The sequence below is a fragment of the Amphiprion ocellaris genome, chromosome 8 (assembly GCF_022539595.1).
Source record: "Amphiprion ocellaris isolate individual 3 ecotype Okinawa chromosome 8, ASM2253959v1, whole genome shotgun sequence".
NCBI lineage: Eukaryota > Metazoa > Chordata > Actinopteri > Pomacentridae > Amphiprion > Amphiprion ocellaris.
In genome coordinates, this window is record NC_072773.1 from 11206635 (window position 1) to 11228771 (window position 22137).

At 38.6% G+C, this 22137-nt stretch overlaps 2 protein-coding genes across 3 annotated transcripts in view; both read left to right on the top strand.

Moving 5' to 3' along the window:
* The window catches only part of cfap74 (cilia and flagella associated protein 74), a 61536-nt gene extending 51318 nt beyond the window's left edge, over positions 1-10218 (top strand). For both annotated transcript variants that reach the window (XM_035945569.2, XM_055012599.1), the window contains 10 exons: positions 2942-3051; positions 3156-3211; positions 4021-4140; positions 4361-4516; positions 4711-4849; positions 5880-6034; positions 6280-6412; positions 8350-8486; positions 8725-8859; positions 9516-10218. In XM_035945569.2, coding sequence (XP_035801462.2) covers positions 2942-3051; positions 3156-3211; positions 4021-4140; positions 4361-4516; positions 4711-4849; positions 5880-6034; positions 6280-6412; positions 8350-8486; positions 8725-8859; positions 9516-9620 — 1246 coding nt within the window. In that variant the 3' untranslated portion in view covers positions 9621-10218. The remainder of the gene's footprint in view (positions 1-2941; positions 3052-3155; positions 3212-4020; positions 4141-4360; positions 4517-4710; positions 4850-5879; positions 6035-6279; positions 6413-8349; positions 8487-8724; positions 8860-9515) is intronic.
* A 6339-nt stretch (positions 10219-16557) lies between these two features.
* The window catches only part of gnb1a (guanine nucleotide binding protein (G protein), beta polypeptide 1a), a 32975-nt gene continuing 27395 nt past the window's right edge, over positions 16558-22137 (top strand). Inside the window, exon 1 of the mRNA XM_023264499.3 lies at positions 16558-16945. The gene's annotated coding sequence lies outside the window, so the exon portion shown is untranslated. The remainder of the gene's footprint in view (positions 16946-22137) is intronic.

Here is a 22137-nt window from a genome sequence, read left to right on the forward strand (position 1 = left end):
AAATTCAGAAATAGTTTTAAACATCAGTTGTGGAAAGTGTGCAGTTGAAAAGAATGCCTCAGAGGAAACCTGAGGCATGTTTTGTTTCAATATTTTTTATTTTGAAAATCTAAATCTTTATCAAATGAAATAGAGCTAGATACGCTCCCTTTTTCCTTGTAAAGGCAAACCAACATACCTCAAAGAACTGAATTTAACAGAATGCCATAAAAGTCAAGTCAAGCCATTTACTTGACATGTATAAAACAACAGCCGTTGAGCCAAGGTGCTTTTCAAAAGAAGACTATGACTGCAGTTGCAAATATACCCAACAAATATTAAGTTTATTTAAATATCAAGGCTAAGACTCTACAGTGTTATTTATTATAAGTGTAAGTGTACCTGTGTAATTTAAATGGCACCTAAAAAATATTTCAGCAAATTGAATATTTAGATTCTACAATGTTATATACAGGGTGTCCCTGAAGTCTGGACACAGGAAATCTTATTAACTATAATTTTTTGCCTCCAAAGATTAAATATGGCTTTGTTGAAATAAGAAAGAGTTGAACTGGTATTTCTCAGTGGATGTGAAAGATGAACATATCAAAAGATGAATTTAATGCATGTCATCCAAGGAGGATTCCACTTGGCTTTTCCATGGTGGCGAAGGTAGTTAAAAAGTTTAAAGAAACAGGCAGTGTCATGGACAAACCCCGTTCTGGATGACCAAATGTATCAGCCGAAACTAAAGAATTGATCATGGCTAAAATTCATGCTAGCCCCAAAAAATCACTTCCCTAACCCTATTTTTCGATATGTCCATCCTGCATGTCCACTGAGAAGTACCAGTTCAACTATTTCTTCTTTCGACAAAGCCATATTTAATCTGTGGAGGCAAAAATATATAGTTGATGAGATATCCTATGTGTCCAGACTTTAGGGACACCCTGTATAACTCAAGTTAACCCAACTAACTTACATGATAATGTTAAGGATGTACAATGTTATGTACGTCAACACATAGAAAATGAATTCAAAGATTCATAATAAGCAGCATATTGGTGACAGTGCTGAGGAACATCTACTATTGAAAAGGAAGACACCCCCAGCAGAGCCAGGTTCATGAAGGCGACCATCTGCCTTGACCGTGTGGGGTGAGGGTAAAGGAGAGAGAAAAGGAAAACAGAGACAAACCAACAACAAACAAGTGAACATAAACTCTGAACAAGTTGGTGGAATCAGCAGCTGCAGATCAAATCCACAGCCAGAAATACCTGCAGAGAGGTACAGAAAGAGAGGACAGAGATGACAAAAACCAAACTGCAGCAGAGAGAAGGCACAAAGTTAACTAGAAAAGCACTCAGAGAATGCAGTATTCTGCCTAGGCTACTCAGTCGTTGTATCATTTCCAACAGCTGGAATCTTTAACAAATCCATCGATCCAGACTATAAGCCACATCATATCATGCAAAATCTAATCACTTGGTCTTTGTGTAATTTCTGACCTTCCCTGAAAATTTCATCCAAATCCATTTTTGAGTAATGTTGCTAACAGACAGACAGACAAACCAATGCCGATCGTCACATAACTCTGCCGAGGCTCCGCCTCCTTGGCGGAGTAATACCATCTGTCAGTGCACAGAAGTACATGAAGGAACTGACAAGAATCAAAGAAAACACAAGTATGAGCACATGTGAAAAACAACCATATGAACAGGATAGCCATGGTAAAGCATATTGGATAATTAAAAACAAGGTAGAATGATAAAACAAATCATAACAACACAAAAGAAAAAAACTAAGTGAAATCAGTCAACTGATCAAAACAAAACAGCAGTGACGAAAAAAAAACTAAATAAAATAAGATTGGACATGACTGGCAGGTTCAGGAATGACTAAAAGTAAGGGAAATAAGGTGAGTCTTTAATTTAGATTTGAAATAGTGGGATAGGCGACTGTTCCAGAGCAAGGTTTTGAGTTGAGTGTGAGTGGTCTGTGGGCAGAAAACTGAGTTAGCATGTCGGTAATGTATTGTGGAGTTCTGTATTTCACTGAGTACCAATGCAAATGAGTGACAATCAGGATGATAACTGCAATCATGTAAGGGTGGATTGTGTCAACTACATTTTCAGATAATTATAAAAGTCCAGCTGCAAGCTAATAAAAGCATAGATAATAATTTCCAGATCCTTCTGAGATAAAATCAGTTTCAAATGGGTGATAGTTCTGAACTGACAAAAGCTGCCAATCCCAATGCTTCTGACCCGTTTATTAAAATTCAAAGAGGGGTCCAGGATGACATTAAAATTCTCTCTTTTCTCAGAGAGTACAGAGTCTGAAACCTGTGGTACATTTTCAAATAAATGTTGTGCTCTTTTGTATTCACTATGAGGTCACTAAAGTGTGATCGTAACACCTTTGAAGTTACTCAGCTTCACTTACAACTCACATGTATGCATCAGACTGTATCTATCAATTTGAAAAGAGTCGCTGATTGTTTGTTTAATCATTGCCCTGGTTTCAACAGTGAGAGCTTTTACTCACAGTCCTAGTTTCATAGCTTATCCAATATCTCAGACTGATCAACAGCTTCATTCCACCAGCTGTCAGAATGCTGAACTGCTGATCCGGATATGCACGCACTTCTGCACCTTAACAATTTTAGTATTTTCGGTTTTAGTTTCACTATTTGAAATTATTTATCAGGCCACAATGTCACTTTAACTTTTGTACACTTTATATCACAGGCTGCTGCTATGGACACTGAATAACAAAAATGACATCTTAGGGATGTGTGTATGTGTGTGGGGGTGTGTAACTGCATAAGTGTTGGTGCCTTGCTTTAAGTTATTGGATCCTGGAGAAGCACTCTCTCATCTTGCCTGTACTACTGTTGTATGTACAGCAAAATGACAGTAAAGCTTGACTGATTTGATTTGATTTGATTTGATCTCCTCAGTCCCATCAATACGCTCTACATGAAGCTCCAGTGTGCTGCTGTACAGCCCCCTCTAGTGGTGACCTCCCACAATGGACACAATATCATAGACTTCCACCAGGTGGCAGTGGGTGGGTTTTTTTTTTTTTACTTAATGTAAGTTCTTGATGTACAACTGATCTTAACATTAACTTTTCATGCTTACTTGTGTTGTATTTATGTCTTCCATTTGTAGGAGAGAAATCGATTAAAAAGTTTACAGTTCAGAACATTTCAAAGGAATCATTGGATGTATCCTTTCTCTAAAAAGTATTGTTGTTGTTGTTTTTTCAAAATACAGTTTAATAAATAGATGATACTGCTACACAGATATGTTTTCATGCTTACAATTATAGTTGTCAGTAGGTCAACTGTGTATGCTCTTGAAAGTGTTTATTGTGCGCTGTGAATTATCCATATTAACTATTAGATCGATTGATTTACTTATAGATTGATGTTGTCTCTGACTATATTAAATACAAATTTTGAATGATGTGAGCCCCGCAAATGAAATTCTGTTCACCTTTTCTGGAATGAGATGGAAGCAGGCTGCTGTGGTGGTCTTGGGCTTTAAGTTGCTAGCTCTTGAACGCAACATTCACAGTTCACATCTGGCTGTGGCTTTATGTTGCACATCCCATCATGCCCTTCATCATATTTCCCATCTGTCTCTACTGCCTTCTCTTCAATAACTGCATTAAATGATCATGCTTGAAAAAAATCTGGATAAACACAAATATCCTTACCTGAGGGACAGACAACTAAAATGTGTTTAGGTAAAAGCTATTGTTTTTTAAAATCTTGTCATGATTAGGTACAAACAAGTACTTAGTATACTGCACACTACACAACACTGGATGCAAACCTTTGGGGTTAATCCAAACATTTTTCTGACAGATTTTACCTTAATGTTTTATGCAGGTCGTACTTGATCATTACACAAATTACTTTCTTGTCCAGAAATCAAATATCACAAAGTTGAATTGATTCTACTACTAAAACATTGAAAACAAAGAATAATACTTTCTGTTCATTGCTGTTTTTCTTTAACCATTTCCAAGCTGAGGTCATCAGTATTGGACATGCAAGGTCCTTTTTCACTCCTCAATGCTCTCAGATGCATAAGACCTGGAGAAAAACATACTTTAACACTGGCCTTCAGTCCCACTCTGGACAAAAAGGTGGGTTAACAGCGTAAAGTTTCCTGTGAAACAGTGGCTTTTTAGTAGGATGTATGTGACTAACAAATAGGTGACTAGTGCTGTTATTCCACTGATTTGTCACTGTATCTCTCAACTTGAAAATAATTAAATGAGAAACCTCATAAACATTTATTTAGTAACTAATGGCATACTGAATGTTGAGAAATACCTTCCCTACCTGACCTTTACTCTTCTCTAGTACCGTGAAATGCTGGAGGTGCAAAGCCAGAAGATGACGTTGGAAATGACTCTGCGTGGTGAAGGCGTCGTCCCTGCTGTCACCTCGTCCCACACTGGGGGTCTCCTTGACTTTGGCTATGTGTTGGAAAAAGAGACAACCTCACAAGTTATAAAGGTCAGTCAACAGAAGAAGAGGAAGTACAAGAAAGAAAATAGATGTTGTTGGCTTTGAAGATTTCAGTTTTTCATTTAGACCCATTTAAAAAAACAAAGTCCAGTTGAGATGGGAAAGTGTATTGACTGTTGATATGATGTTTTTGGGGACGTGGTTGTCTTGGCGGAGGCGTTAAACCCTGTTTTTTCCTGCAGTTACAGAACGACTCACCTTTAGCCGTGGGTTTCAGGGTGCTGCTGGCCAGTCTCTCTCCATCCAGGCCTTGTGGTGGAGCTGACAGGGTGGCCCTGCTGTTAGACAGATATGTAGACTCTCAGGACCAGTCTCCTGTAGGTAAGATGTAATAAACAATGCATGTTTCACCAGGGATCCTGACAGCTTTGACTGCTAGGCCTTCTAAAAGTAAAGAAAGAGCATAGCTTGTCCTTCCAGCGCTTTGTTGCTGCTTTAGTGCTCATGCATCTTTTCTACAATATACTCCATCCATGGTTTTGACCAAAGATTTGAAATATTAACAAATTAAAAGATAAAGTTGAATGAAGTTGTGGAAAAAACAATTGCAAACACCTCTAGAACACATACGCTCACTGAATGGTTGGAAAAGTGGGAAAATAATTTGAATGATTTGCTATGGACTCGATAGTTATAAGATCTCAAGCCAGGAAAGACACTTAACAATGGCTGTCATCTCCCTCCACTGGAGTCCCACAGACTAGAGAATCTATACATAAAGCACTGAAGTTCTTCTGAAGGCTGCCCCAAAATTTTAATAAGACACAGTTTTAGACACAGCTTAAATGTTTAGATGAGAAAACTAAACATATAGAGCATTACTTAATGTTACAGTTATCCAGTTAATTACCACAGCTTCACTACTTCATCAGTAAGACTCATCCATTTGTGTTAGTACAAATGGTTAGTCTTTCTATTTATTTATTTCAAATACTTCAATACTGTACAGATTAGATCAACTACAATGATAATAAAATGGGGGGGGGTTTGCTATATAATGCACAAAAAAAGAATGTAAATGCTGTAATGAGAAGTAAATTGACTCTAACGGTCCTGAGTTCAATAATCAGCAGCAAGAACCGCATTCTGTTGTAATGCACAGTGACAGCAACATGCTTTTACTGCCGTTAATATTTTTACAACCTCGTGAAAAAGATTCAGTGAACAAAAACAGATCTCACAAAGTATATTAAATACACATATCTCTTAATCGCTGATTCATCTGTTTCTGCAAGAAGATACTTCAAATAGTTTTTTATGATTTTCAGAAATGTATTGCTTTAACAGCAGTAGTAACAGCAGATGTAACTAACTGGTACATTAATGGCATTATACTCTGTATCCTGTACAGGGAGCCAGAACTACAGTGGGCTGAGTGTGTTCAGTGTGGTGCCAGGAGAGGGCAGCATTGCTCCAGGACAGAGCCAAGACATTACCATCACCTTCCAGCCGGACCACCCTTCTATCAACTATTCTGACAAACTCACTATAGAGCTCATGAATAAGGTCAGCTCAATGGCACACATATGAACACATGTGCACACACACACATACACTTTGGGCCTGGAATACTTGTCTTTTTGTCCTTGCCTTTAATCACTAGTTGTAAAAGTGATCACCTGGTCCCTGCATAGTGCTGTCCCCATTGCAATCACATTATTCCGATCGACTTACTTCACTCCGCATGTCCTCTTCTCGCTTTGGCCTCCGTGATATAACAACATTAACCCTTTGTCATCCCTGTCTCCCAGAGTAAAGTGTGTGTGCTGGATCTGAAAGGTGCGGCCTCTTTACATAACACGTATCTATGTGGAGGAGACCTGCTGACTGTGCCCATCGAGTCCCTCCTCCCTTCACTAATAGCCGATCAACCTCAGCTCACAGGTATCAATGTCTCCGTCTTCATCTCCTCATCAGGATTATCATTTCTGGTGTGATGGAAACAACGTAGCTAAATAAAATGAGGGTTTTACCTGCATCTAGGGATTTTGGTACTCTCTAAAAAGAGGTTTAAACACCCCCCAAAGAGATTTAAATCAGGATCAAAAGAAAATCACCAGTGACAATAAGCTTTGTTAATTATGTTTCATTTCCTAAAACATATTGGACATTTCTAGTTATCCAGTGGTCCAACAACAGAAAAATGCATAAATTACTGTCATAAAGGGTAACACTGACTTATTTCCTTTACTGTATGTGAACCAGTGATGCTTGCTGTCATGTGCAGTCACCTCACAGTAGCCCATGCTGAGCCAGGAAAAACCCAGGGAATGCACAGTCAGTGTGTTGCACATCAATTCTACACTGTTCATCTGTGGAAATTATCCATGGAAGCAAGTCAAAGCATACTCTCAAGGATACTGAAGACTCTAGCAATGCAAGAAATTATGTGATTAACACTGTAAAGATGAGTAATATTGTCCAGACAGATTCCATTATTTATGTGAGTAAGGGCAGCAGATGTAATGAATTAATTCATGGTAATCATAGCATGCTGACAGCCTATGTGCTTGTCACCAGCAATCAGATCATATTTCAACACAAAATCCATTTGTAATACTAAGCACCCCTCCTAGACAAGGGTATAGTAAATTTGCCAAATCAAAGAGCTGTCGATACATTAAAGCACCATCAGCCATTGGACAGCACCTTAAGCTTTGATCTGAGGAAGTCTTCAAGGATTACGTCCCAGAACGCTTCTGGGACATAATCCTTGAAGACTTCCTTGGCCTAAATGTAAAGGCCTCCCATTCACTTCTGGTAAATATTGCATTGTTAAAATTTGCATATTTTTAGGTAAGCATCAAAGGATCACAACTGTGTGTGTACTTTGTCATAGTTTTGAAATAAGTGCTATGTACATTTTCTATTAAACCATTGGTTTTCATTTATTTCTGTGTGGTATGAAAATCAATTTGCAGACTCTTGAAACTTCTCAAATGTTAATCTCATATTCCCATTGATTGACATTGCACATAATTCCAATTTATAGTTTCTACATTGCCAAGGTTGCAAGGGTTTGTGTGCAGCACCAAATGTATGTCCACAGGTACCAAATGTTCCAGAAATGTCTGAATATGTATGCAGACACTCAGTTTAGTCTTATCAGAATTGCATACTTATTTTTGGACTACCTACTTTTTTTTAAGAGTTGATTGAATTTGACTCCTCTGCAATGCTATAATGTAAAAATGTGTAGAAAGCATTCAAAAACAATCCGCAAAACTTCTATTCATAGTTATATTTGCAGGATCAGTTAAGTGCAATACTTGAATGGAAGCCAATGAATATCCAGAATGTAACAAAGAAGATATTTGCCAGACAAGCTTGTCTGTGACAATCAGAAAGTGATTAGTCTTGTAAAAACAAGTGTGGCACCTTGGTAGCTCAACGAGTCGAGCAGGCAACCCATAAACAGGGTCTATAGTCCCCAATGCAGCCACCATTGGTTTGAGTCCAACCCACAGCCATTTGCTGCATATTCAGATTCAGAAAACTTTTTATCCCCAGGGGGCAATTAAAATATACTTATATTATATACTCCCCCCACTCTTCTCCCCATGTTTGCTGTATCACTGTCCACTATAATAAAGGCCAAAAAAAACACAAGTGTTTTATAGTTTTGGACAGTTGCAAAATTTGATCTACTGGTATTGCTTTATGAAAAAAAAAATCAGATTTTTACAATACTCCAGCATTGTTTTCTAAAATGGTTAGCTGTAGTGTAAATGAACCGTGTCACCAAATTCCAGTAAAAAGTAGCAAAGATTTATACTTTGTTGTAAAAGGGCTAAAAACCTGCAAAACTCTGATGTATCTAGCAGAGCCAGAAGTGGTGGAGAGGCCCAGTATCCCTTTGCTGGTGACCCTGCGGGCCAACTACTGTGCAGGTGTCATTACACCTGCAGTCAGGGAGCTGCAGGTGGGCTGCATCCGCTCCACTCAGTCCACTAAGAAGGTACTGTGATGGCATCAGATATCGACATTGAAACATCAGGTTCAGATAAGCAATTAGTTGCTGCATCATGTTTCATTACTGTGATACTTCATGGGAAAGTAAAAAAAACTTGACTGAAGCAGGGATTTGTCATACTAACATTATGATGTTCAGTATCATTATTGAACAGTTATCACTACAGAGGTTGAAAAAACAATCTTGTCTCTTTGAACAAATCGTCTTTTGTCTGGTTTCCCAGAGTGGGGAGTTTCACTGGGATAACATGACATCCCTGCAGCAGCATGGCTTCACTGTGGAGCCCTGCAAAGGCAACGTGGAGGCAAGCCACAAACGCACCATCACCATCACATGGACTCCTCACAGTGGATATAAGGTGAGAAAGGCATCATTTTTATTGTTGTTATGCAGTTGGCTGAACATCTTTTCACATAAGAGGGTACATAGCTGTTCACAAATCAGTAATAGCCAATAGATGCATCTGTGGTAGTTGCATTAACGAAATCTACAACAAATATGGAGATCTCCTACTTTTCTATTGGCCACTGACATACAGCCTTTTCACAACCACATTGTAAAATAGTTCAAGCAAGGGTCTAAGGGTCTTAGTAGTTATTTGAAATAGTCATCAGATGCCAAAGCATCTGTAAGTAAAATTATATTACTGATTGATAAAAAGTGTACAAAGACAGAGGCACACACAAAAAAAATGAAAGCGCTGCAAGTAAATGTCATTATTACCTCAGTGTTTTAGCATTCTATTACAGTCTGTTTCATCTTTTCTCAGCCTTTTTAACCACAACAATTTGAAAAAATGTGGTAAAAGCACTGTCGCCTGGTCATATTTTGTGTTGAGAACATTTGAAGGTTATAGTACTGGCATAAAATATCGTGTATCAGCAGCTTTAACATCAACATCACCATCAATCCTTTAAATCATGTGTCCTAATTTTTGAACTTCACTTGTACTTCAGGCATTTATGTACATGCACAGCACAGACTGATGAGCGTGTATGTCTGTGTGTGTTACAGCCCCATGAGGTGGTGCAGTTGTGTGTGCCTCTCACTGTAAAGGGCGATGAGACGAATGTTTACAGAGTCACCCTGATGGCTTCAGTGTCCATGTGTGCTGACTGACCTCTACAATTCCTGGATTGTGGCCAGTGGGAAGTCTACTCACATATACGCGGACAAAATACATAAAAGCACATGATATATTGTGCATAACCAACATTAACAAATACATGTATTCTTTATTAAATGTTTTGTCTTTTTTGAGCCATTTCATTCAGCCTGAGATCCACATACGTTGAAATATATATACATATATTGCCAGTCAAATGTTTGGACACACCTTATCATTTTATGTTTTTTCCTTTATTTCCATGACTATTTACATTGTAGATTCTCATATTTATACATATATATGTGTGTGTGTGTGTGTGTGTGTGTGTGTGTGTGTGTGTGTGTGTGTGTGTGTGTGTGTGTGTGTGTGTGTGTGTGTGTGTGTGTGTAGATAGATAGATAGATAGATAGATAGATACAAGCAATAAAGTATGCAACTGAAATGACTACATCCCCCACCACACCACGAATGTAAACACATACTGGAGGGTAGGGTGTCTAGTGGACCTACAGGATATGATAAGAATGAAAGATTTGAATGTTGATAATGAAACGTGTATTGACTGAGTTTCTACTGTAGGGCCTGTATTCTTATTTATACTGTAAATACACGCTGTGCATTGCAAATGTTTGCCTTTGCTGTGGTCAATTTTCCCACCATGTGCAAAACTTTAAAAATTGAAAAGGTGCTAGCTTAATTTTGGGTTCAAAATTTTATATTACATACAAAATGACAACATACTGAAGGTGTATTATACACTTTCACCATTATTTCATTTTCAAATGAAGTTCTCATCTAATTTTGTTGTCCAAAGGTACCAAAATCCCACATAGATCAAATTTGTAGTGGTCATTTACTACTGGACAGATACATTTAGACAAAAACACGGAGGCAAAATATACAGCCTGCACAGACTTTATATGAGGTAAAGTGACAACCATGACTACCTTGTCATCAGTTTCCAAGCATTAGATGTCAACCATGTGCAACTTTGCACTGGAAACAGCAAAAACATTTGGCAGTACTGCAACAGAGATTCATCACATTACAACATCATGACGGTTAACAAAAGGAAGACAGGGAATTGCAGTACTCACATTCGTAACAGTGTACAGGAAATGAGAACATTTTGCAGACATATATTGCACTGATTTATTACTCTGTCTACAAATAAACATGTGATTTAGGATGGATGACAGAATATAGCTAGAATTGAACTGAGCCCATTTGGGTGTTTGCCTTAACGTTTTGAAAAATTTGGTCAAATCAATCAACAGTTCTGTATTATTATATATTAATTATATATTACAGTATATATATTGTTTGTCTGTAATAGCTATTATTCTGATAAGACTAGAAAAGCCTGGTAGTCTACCATGACCATGTGTCTGGAGACATAACCTGGGTGGTTTGCTATTTCCTTGAAATACACAAGTGGATTTGCAACAGACTAATGGGGCTTCCAGATCAGAGGAAGGGTAACAACAACAGTCCTTATATTCAAAGTAGGCCCAACATTTTCCCCAACACTGTACTTCAGCGAAAACTGAATAGTTAAACCCAGAACATACCTTGTCCACCCTTTTTAGTCCTTTTGTAATTTATTGAAGGCCCTGACTGTAGAACATAATTGCACCACCAGGTGGTGAAGGTGAGTCCAAGTAAGCAGCAGTATTTTAACCACCATAGTCCAGGGTGTGTCAAGTGATGTAAGCCAGCAGATGCATACTGTAGCACTGCTGGTACTGTACTAGTGAATTGAAAGGATGCCGAGTTCACAGTGAGGTCAAACAAGGAGCAGTTGAAAGATTAATGTCAATGATGGAAAACAGTGCTTTGGTATAAAACCTACATATGAAATTAAAACCTATTAATCAGGCATACTATACTAGCATGTTGATGTATTAGTATTTCTAGCTATAAGCTTACTTACTGATGGAACAGTTATAGCGGTGGTACTAGTAACAGTGACAGAAGCTCGTAGTCCAAATATTAGCTAGGAGCAGCATCAATCAAAGTAGTAGTATCATTGTCACCTTTCAGAAACTGTTGGTGGTCAATGATTTAATCCTGTAGCTAAATGTAGCTAATTCACATATCTCTGTGTGTTCTATGCAAGCACCTGATCCCTCGGGTATCGGGTCACCTGTTTTATTTTATTTTTGGTAAAATATGAACTTTAGTTAAAAGATGGGATGTGAGTATCCCAGACTACATCTCCACAAATAGCAGCTTGTGTTTGCTACTGAACTAAGGTGTTTCTGTTTTCTAGGTTTTATGAATTTGGAAGGAAAAAAATGGTGTTGCACATTGGCTTGGTGGTTAGCACTGTCACCTTGCAGCTAGAAGATCCCTGGTTCATGTCCTGGCCTGCACCTGGGATCTTTCTGCATGGAGTTTGCATGTTCTCCTTGTGCACGCAAGGGTTTTCTCCGGGTTCACCGGCTTCCTCCCACAGCCCAAAAACATTAATAAAATAAAGATTAATTGGTGATTCTAAATTGTCCGTAGGTGTGAATGTGAGTGTCTCTGTGTGGCCCTGTGATGGACTGGTTACCTGTCCAGGGTGTAACCTGCCTTCGCTCTCAGTCAGCTGGGATAGGCTCCAGCCCCCCGCGACCCTACAGAAGACAAAGCAGTGTATAGATAATGGATGGATATTTCATCTGCTTGTTGTTTTCATGTGGTCTTATTGGCAACATATGACAGAGTTTTGGTGATTATAGGTGGGTATTGTGATCGAATACCTATATATAATTCAGTGGTGTATAGGTTGTAGCTGTGGTGATTTACTTGTTGTATTATATATATATATATATATATATATATATATATATATATATATATATATATATATATATATATATATATATATATATATATATATATATATATATATATATATATATATATATATATATATAGTTCATTGTCGGAGCAGGAGGTTTGTGGTTTGTGGTTTGTGCCTCAGCCAGCATGGTAGATTCTTCAAAGCCCAGCAACCTTTAGGCCAGTCAGCGGAGCAGAGGACCTGGTTCAGATACATTGATCCAGACACACAAATGGCAAACACAGGTTGTAATTTTGGTGTGAAAGAGGTTTAATAGACACACTGGGAACCATACGGTGACTTAAGGTTCAACCATGCCTATCTTTGTCTCCCTTCATCCTGTCCACTACTGTCAGAGACGATGTATATTGTTTGTACAATATATATACTAATATATAAATTTCTCCCAGTGTGTATTTCTATTCCATGCTGTTCGTAGGCCTAGTTTGAAGATAACCCATCCTTGTTCCTTTTCTGAGAATAGACAGAATTCAGAGTCAATTCCAGTTTGTAAAATAGAAACACAAGAACAAGTTCAGTGGCCTGTGAATCTCGAGATGAGTTAATAGTCTAGTAGGTTCTGGTAAAGCTAATTATTAAGCAGCCTCTTCCCCGCTAAACACTTACATACCCCATATCTAATATATTTGGACAGTATGTAAGTAAAACACATACAAATCCTTGGAGCTTTCTAATAAATATATGAGACAGAGGTAAATATTTGACCTGCATAAAGGTGAGTTCTAATTACATCAACTGCTCTGCACACTATTTAACAGTTTCTTTAATAACTTGAGAGTCATCAGTGCGGTAGGATGTTTGACATGTTCTGACAACAGTCAGAACCGATTTTTTTTTCCAGCTTTACTCCTACAGTTCAGTCGAATCCTCATTTGATAATCTACAAGAGCCGTCCTACCCTGTGAACTAGGGCCTGCGTGTGTTAACAGCAGATGTCAGTAATGCCTCACAGTGGACCAGTAGGATCTGGCCTCTCTCAGAGATACATGCCGTAAGCATTTATCAGAGATTGCAGGAGATTATGCTAAATCAGATTACTGGACACCAACCTGCCTATAAAAAGCAAGGTCATTATGAGCTTAGCCTCATGTAATGTCACTCGTTTTATGAAATGTATAAGATCACATTAGCCAATATTTGTGTTACTATTTCGTCTCTTTTTCTAATCTGATTTATCTGCTGATCTCTCACTAATACTGTGAGATAGTGCTACTTACAGACTCTGCTCTGCTGATGGGTAGTGTTGGTTTGTCTTTCTTTGTATACGAGTAGCGAGCAAATGTGACTACACTAAATCAATGCAGGAGTGTGACTGTTTTAAAAGTTCACTTTCTTGAAGCTCATGTCCATAAATTACATTATACTGTATTTGAACACACGATTTTGCAGTTATTTCTGACTTCATCAACAGCTACCTCTGCAATACACTAATGCTTTCAAAAATAAACAAAATTTGCCAAATCCCTTTGCAACCATGTTAACTTGCAGAGTCTTTATAGGCTGATGTATATGTCATCATCATACGTTGAATGATATAAATTTTTTAAAAAATGTTGAATGTTTGTTACTAAACAAAATACAGAATAAAATCATGAAAGTAATCCACACAGTTTATCATCTCCTATTTATCATAACTAAATTAGAGTTTATTCTAATACTTTACCCTCACAGCAAGGTGTGGACTGCTCTTGTTTCCCTGTCCTCATCAAATGGTTGAATGCAGACAATAAGCTTCCTCCCCTGGGTGCGCTGAAGCTCTGCTAAAGAAGCTTCACAACACATATATGCAGACAGGCAGGGGTGTATCCAGGGGCAACTAAATCTCGGCAGCATTAACTTGGGCAGATGAGTCCCGGTGGAAACAAACACCCAGAAGACTATCTGATAAACTGTACTTTGTCTATGTAACACTGTTTTTTAAATGCATAAAAAGAAAAAAAGACACCTAAATTAGTTATAATGCATAACCGTAATAAGGTAAAAACAATTAATATTAATTACTCCTATAGGTACACCTACAAAAATGAGTGAATGAGTTATGGGAGGTTTTATCTTCCATCCATATGCACTCATGATACAGTACTGTGCATTTACTTTGGGAAAACTTCTAGTCATAGGTGCACTAACGCACTAAGGTGCAGAAGATTCTCTATACAATTCAGCTGTCTAGTTTCCTCTTTTAGGTTTAATGTTTACAGAAGTGGGAGGGACAGATACACTAACACATTCTCTGAATACTCCTACAGAGAACACATTTACTCTTATTTTTAATGGTCTTTTTTGGGCCCAATAATAATTATTATTATTGGCATTTCTCCCTGATCACTGCATTCAGATAAATATGTGTGTATATAAAAATAGATATAGGAATTCAAATTGATTATGATACATGCTGACTGCTGTCCATCTCACATTCCATTCCAATCAGACTTTTCCTGAGTAAACAAATTCAAGTTAAACCAAACCATAACAATGTCCATCAGCTTAAAATGTGACTGTAAAAAAGACAACGCCTAACAGGTCTGATACAAACAGACAGAGCAGTACTCTCTTAGGAGCGTTCTTCTCTCGAACCAAAGCTGATGATGCTGTTGTCTCCCCCGTCAGACCAAGCCCATGTACACTTTGTTGTCTCAGAGGATGGCAAAGTGTTCCATGTCTCCAAGTAACGCCTTAACCCACTGAGCATTAACCCTCCTCTGAGCACTATACCTAGACTACTGGTGATAATGATCAAGCCATCTCTGTGCTGCAGTGAAGGTCCACCCACAAACACTCAGCATAGGAAGCAAATCCCCAATGATTCCTTAACTTGAGCTAGAGCCCAGGGGCATCACTGCATAAAGTTTGGCAAAGGTAATATCCAAAGAACTGAATTTGTCAACAAAAATTTTCAACAACCGCTTATACAGATCAAACTTCTGTTGACAGAAGTAGAGTTAAATACTGCCAATGTGTTATTAATGGAGCAGCATAAATAATTTGACATGAGTAATTACTGATTTGCAGATTTGTAACTAAACTACAAGTCATATTAACACTATTATATCGGCAGCACATGTAGTAAATTGTGTTTGTGTGTTTAACCATGTATGATGGTAGCTATGCATCACATTTGTCTGTTTTGAGAATGAGCCAGTGTTACTGGTTTGAAGTAGTAGTTGTGTACTGACATGAAAGAGACTTTCTGTAAGTAAAGCCACTCTTAGCCAAGTATCCAGCTTTTGAGATGCTCGGGGCATATTCAGTTGATATTTTAGAATGTCTGGTGTGTAAGATGAGATCATGTTAATGAAACTTGTGAGTATACAATAGCCATTCTGTTATTTGTTCGAAATGAATAGTATGTGGTAAATAGCAGTGAATGCACTTCCTCCACAAGCCGCAAAACTGTGCAGGGCAGGAACCTCTGGTATAAACATTATTGACGCATTGTTAATGTTTAAGATGGTTTCTTTTGGTTTGTATTTCCACCACTGAGAAAAGGAGAGGCTGGACTCTTCCACCATTTATCTCTTAAATGTATCAGTTACCAGGACGATTTAAATCATGTATCAATTATCATTTGTTATTTCCTGTTTATTTCTATCAAGTATCAGTTTTGACCATTAGCTATTAAACAAACACAGCAACAGTTTGTCTTATTTTTAAAGGCTACTTCCAAGTTGTAGCTCATTTGTTTTCGTTCTTTTTCCTTGTTCAGTCCCTTGCTATTTTTTTTAAACCTATAATCCTAAAATGTAGCTTTAAAATGTTTTAGTGAGCTGACTCAAAATAAACGCGTATTTTTTAAATACAAAACTGAACTGTTACTTTTCGTTCCTGCAGTCTTTTCATGCCCCATTTGGCAACTGCTGAAGTCTCCCCTGGGTGGAAATCAGTGTTGCAGCTTACTTTAGCTTGCCTGATCTCGGGTCACATTTATTTACAAATCTTTAAATGAACTAATTTGTAGGATTAGCAGCTGTGTTCTGCCAGGTGAGTGCCGTCTAGGTGTGTTGGTGTTACCAAAGATGGCAGTATTTCCTGATCTGTCGAAGTGGTCGCCGACCCTTCGCCGTGCGTTGTGACGCTGCCGTAACGTGGGGTTTCCCAGACCTGAATGCAGGGTTACCGCGCCCATCTCTGCTGTTTGATGGCCGGAGGAAGAAGCGACTGAGATCCTGGCGTGAAGGAAGATAAAGAGGGACGACGACGGTGGGAAAGACAAGAAGGGATTTTTGCTTTGAGTTGGAATTTGCGTTGAAACGGAGGAGCGCTCAAACAGGACTCTGACACGTCTGTCTGGGTGAACAGCGCCTTGTCTCTCCGCCTCTGTGCCGGTGTGTCTCCCCCCTCGGCGGGTCAAAAACTGGGTTCGGGGAGTGCCGCTCCTCGGTGGCTAAACTAGCTAAATCTGAGCGCCTGGGCGGAGAGAGGAGAGTCAAGATTTTGCCGTTTCCAGTCAATGTGATATAAACAACGGATACTCTCGACTGAAAGCGGGTAAGGGCATGTATTTATATTTGAAACTGAGCTTCAGGAAATGCATAGAGTGTCTGTGCAGTTGGCTAGCCTGTCGAGCAGCAAAGATGAACGAAAAGGGTTAAACTGGGTTGAGTGGCTCCTCCGTAGTTAGCTGCCGTTAGCCTGCCGCTAGCTAGTCGTTGCTGCCAAGACGGTGGGTGGGGGTCACTGTTACAGAAACTCAGCGCACTGCGTTCACATAGTTGTCAGTTAATCAGAACGATAATTACATGTAATTGTTCTGCCCGGCAGGGTGGGGGTTAATGGCCAGTGCTAACGTTAATTAGCAGGGTAGTTTGTGACAGTTCGTTAGGTTAGCTAGCACCCCATCTCCAACGTCCGGGTGTCTTTCTCCCTCTCTTGAAATATTAGCTGTCTGCGTTAAACTGTGTCACTATTGCTTCAGCACTTCATTTACCCGAGCAATATTTAAATCGGGGTTGCATTAAACACCGTGCATATTTCTAGAATCGCCAACATTTTGGAGCTGCCTGGCGGCCCACATTTTTTTTGCTCGATAGATAGCAAGTGATTACATGGTAAGCTAATTGCTCGCATATTTGCTATTTTCAGGTTACCGTTGGCTAACCCTAGACAAGCTGTTCAATGTAATACCACTTGGTGTCAACTTCTTAAACTTGCATAACTGAAAGAAATGTGAACAGAGTTTGGATTTACTTCCACACATATTGAAAATCTCTAGCATCATGAAATTGACAACGAAGGGAGTCTAAAAATGGCTACTTCGCCAACAGAATCACTACCACCCCCACTATTCCGTAGCCAGTCCATACAAGTTAGCCAGCAGTGGCTACAGCCTACGTTTGCAGCCTGGTAGGGTAGATCTGGGTCTGTATATTACGAATATGGTAGCCAGAACAACATGCTTCTATTTGAAGTAAATATAAGCAGGGTTTTTGAGTACCGCTTTTATCTAAAACTCTGTACTGAGACGTTAATATTTGCCTTCGTTACATTATTTAGGTAATGCTCAAATTCCGAGCTGTGGACACTTATTGGGCACGTTTGATTTAAACGGCTTGCTGAACCGTTGACACTAAATTCAATGAATCGAAACCAAACCGTCATGGATTATGGCTACTGTATGTCACAGCTAAATGTTCCCATTCCCACGTTTAGTCTTCAGAGCCATCCATCCACGGATACAGTAAAAAGCAAAGGGCTAATTCGTTACATTGCTGCATTTTTTCTTACAATACGTGATTCGTTGAAATAATACAAATTTGCATTGATTGCCAAGTGGAACTACAGCTGTAATAGTCGGGAGGAAAAATGACAAGCACGGCTGTGGAAATAGCCATGAGTGCTAAACCAGCGTCAGTTTGCGAACACACACCTCGACCTTAATTTGAACTTCTTGTTTTAATGATATGAAAACGAGATTGTCTAATTGGATTTTGACAATCTGTTTATCTTGATCACCGGGCTGTTGCAGGGCAAGTTGTTAGCAGCTACAGTAGTCATGCCCCATCGGGCCGCGGTGCTCCATAGTATTTCAAGCTGTAGTCCGGAAAAAGGGCACGCTTTCTCCACTTTGAATAATCAAATTCTTGTCGTTACACTATCATAAGGTGTTAAAGAACAAGGAATGAGATCGAAGATTGTTATTTAGCGGTAAATATTTCTCAAGATGGTCTAGCAGCGAGTTAGACGTGCTGTCGCAGGAAGCCGCGCTGAGCGCCTCCTCCAGCACCGTGGCAAGATATATGTAGCCTGCCGCCTTTACCAACTTACCGGCCAGCAGTGTTGAGATGCTATGTTTAAAGTACCCACTACTGCATGTTTTCGATTTGTAGTTGTGCCAGGGAATTCTCTGTGTTTTATAAACGAGGTAGTCGTATTTACTGGTTCACAAAGATGAATTCATTTTGCCAGTGTGCCCCCTCCCTCCGCCTCCTCGAATGAATGGGTTCCTGTATTCAGGGCCCAAGCAGCTGCAATGAACAAGATGGCGTTCAAAGCCTTTTTCATCACCGCTTTTTCTCAGACAGAAAGAGGCAGCTGCCGAGCATCGGATGGGTTCAGGCTTGGCAAGCTAGATGTCTTTGATTACCTTTATCTTAAAAATGTATAGAATGCATTTGTATTGAAACGTTTCAAGGCTGATCGAATTACTGGTCAGATTAATCCTGTATGTGCACCTCCTAAGATACAGGACAACATGGTGGGGAAGGGGTGTTGTACATCTTGACTATGAACCTGAATACCAGCAAACATGGCAATTACAGTAAATACTTGTTTGATTCGATTTGTAAGAAATACACATATGATTTACAAATGTTGATATTAAACTTAGTGTCTGATTTGAAACATCCATAACCACACCTCGGAGATATGGGATGTATTTTTCTAAAATGGGACAAGAATTAGCACTAAAATGTGAATGAACAGATTAAAAAAAGCAGATCACAAAATTAAAAAGAGATCGAGTGATGGCAATTCTTCAAGTCTTAATTGCAGTTAGTGGTTTTTCCACTATTTTCCTTTTATCAGAATACTTCATTCAAATAGATATGACCTTTGCTCAAAACCTTCCATATTTTTAATTCTTTCTTGTGCCTTATAGACCAGCCTCAGTTCTTCTTGCCAATGTCATGTGGATTTGATTGTGTGCATTTTTTACTTTTTAGTTTAAATTTTGCATATTTGCAATGACACCAAGTTTAATATTTACATTTGCATGCACTTATCAAGTGTTGATTCTATACTAGTAATGCAGAACGATAACCACCACCAGACAGCCGTCTAACTGCTACCTCTGTAGTGTTTCGATTTCACAGAAATTTAAGATTTTGCTGCGATTGATCGGGTTATTAGTTTGTGTAAAAAGTGGTCCAGCACTTCACGACGTCGACCTTAGTGTTCACACCTTGTAAACCAATGAAGATATAAGATGTGTATATGCATAGTACTGGACAATGAATGATTAAAGTTTTGACAGTAATGGGTTTTGGTTTGAGAGCAACCTGTTTGCACATCAGATCATCCAGTTATCAAACTAATCATAAAAAAAGGTTCCATTTATTGTTGATCAGCCTGTGTGACCTAGATGTGACCCACACTATACTGACTCCCTGAATGCATTCCACGCTATGTCTTGTGGCCCTGGTGGACAGTGATGGCATAGTCTGTGGGCATTTCTAAAAAAATTTTGTTGATACTTATGTGTGGAAACAAGTAATTTATGACAGCCTGTCTGAAAACCTTTATTGTATTTTCTGAGACTGGATTTGTGCACAGTAGATCTTGTCAGTAGGATACGTGTCACCATAAGGTAATGACCATGTGTTTGAAACCTGAATAATTATCCTTTTGTACTGGAAGAGGGTCTTTGTTGTTAAACAAGGATTATCATCTGTTTCTGTGTATTTTTTTTTCTTTTTTTAATCTAGGAGTGCAGGATATGAATAGGATTAAATTCTTAGTCTGTGGATTTCACATTTTGGGATTATGCGGCTTTGGTCAGTGATAGTGCTGATTTTTCATCACCTCTGACATGACACTTCTTCTGTTTAACTGTACATCTACTGTAAAGAGCAGAAAAGTCTGGAGAGGCTTTGGCTAACTAGCACCTGAAGAGAAACTATGTATAGATGTAAAAGCTTGTCAAGAAAGTGTTTAAGTACATGCGTATTTGAGTTTTAAATACAGTACTATCTTGAATCTATACATTATAACAATGTTATTTTAGTGGCAGCCCTGAAATATAACTAATCATTGAATAGCGTCAACTCTGAGAGTCCCCAGCCGCTCCTAGAGAACAGCAGATATTTGTGTCAACATAGCTGGTTGGTAATTCACAATGTAAGGTAGTATGCTTGTTTCACAACAAGACTGAAGTAAAAGGCTTTCACTGACAGACCATTTACTTCAGTCAGTCATCTTGTGTTGGTTAAATTTTTGTACTTTAAGTCAAACATTATCTGCATCATATCTTTTGCTGGTTAAAAAAAAACAAAACAGAAAGCAGCAGAATGTGTGATGTGTCTATTAACATCAGAAAACAAGATTGCAGTGTTTCTTTGAGCATGTTGCTGCTTTTTCTAGCAGATAAGTCCAGAGGCTGGTGTTTGGATGGCGCAGCTTCAGCTGATAATCTTGCTGTCTTTAATGGTAATGACATGACATACTTACCTTAGTCCCATTTACTAATTTAGTTCTGAACTCTGTGACTAAATGTACTGCAAGCAGCCAAAGTACTACCACACCTATTATGTCTGGGTACCCAGTTTATCCACAAAACCTTTTTGCAGTTAGGGCTTTTATTTTAGATTTTTTTGTACTTGAAAAAATATTGGAGTTAAAGAAAACTGTTATTGTTCAACCCAAATTGGGTAATATGTCTGTGCGACTACATAAGCGTCGTCCAAGATGCAACATTTTGAAAGCCACCTTAATGTGTGTTTTGCCACAAGAACACATTGGTGTGTTATTGACTTCAGGTAGGCAACAACAGCAAGGAGAGAACATGGGGTGTAAGTAAAGTGAGATGGAACTGAATGGTTCTGTGATGTTTTTCACATACACATAGTTTTGTAGTTAAGAACAGTACTGACAAATTCCATCTAAACATTAACTAAAAATGTGCATGTTCTTTTTTTTTAAAAAAAACAAGATTATATCCCTTTAAGTTGCAGTGGTTTTTCTTGCTACGCCACACTATCTCAGTCTATCACCCCACAACTGCAAGTTTACACTGAACTCTGAAATTCTTGTTAAGTAAAAAAAAAACAACTGTATTTTACCATGACAGACATTGTCTGGCCAAAATGCTCCTATAGAATAGGTATTTGTTGTTTTACTTAAAACTGTTTTATCCAACTTAAAACCATTCCAAAAATGCAGAGGTTTGGAGGGCATTGTGGTGATCTTATTCATTTTAAAACACATTGAACACTGGCACCTTTGAAAGATCTACTCTAAAATGTTTTTATAGAGGAAAACTGTTGAGCCCAACATCATGATTCCCCAAAGTATATTTGAAAGACTCAGGTTTTATTTTATTTTTTATTCACCCAAGAGAACAACAGTCCTGTTTCAGTGTCATTCAGGTGCCTCTCCAGACAGACTGGAACTCCACTGTCTTTGACTGAAGTGGGTGATGTTGGTCATTGTTCTGTTCTTCGGGGATCTACTACTAGCTGGAGGAC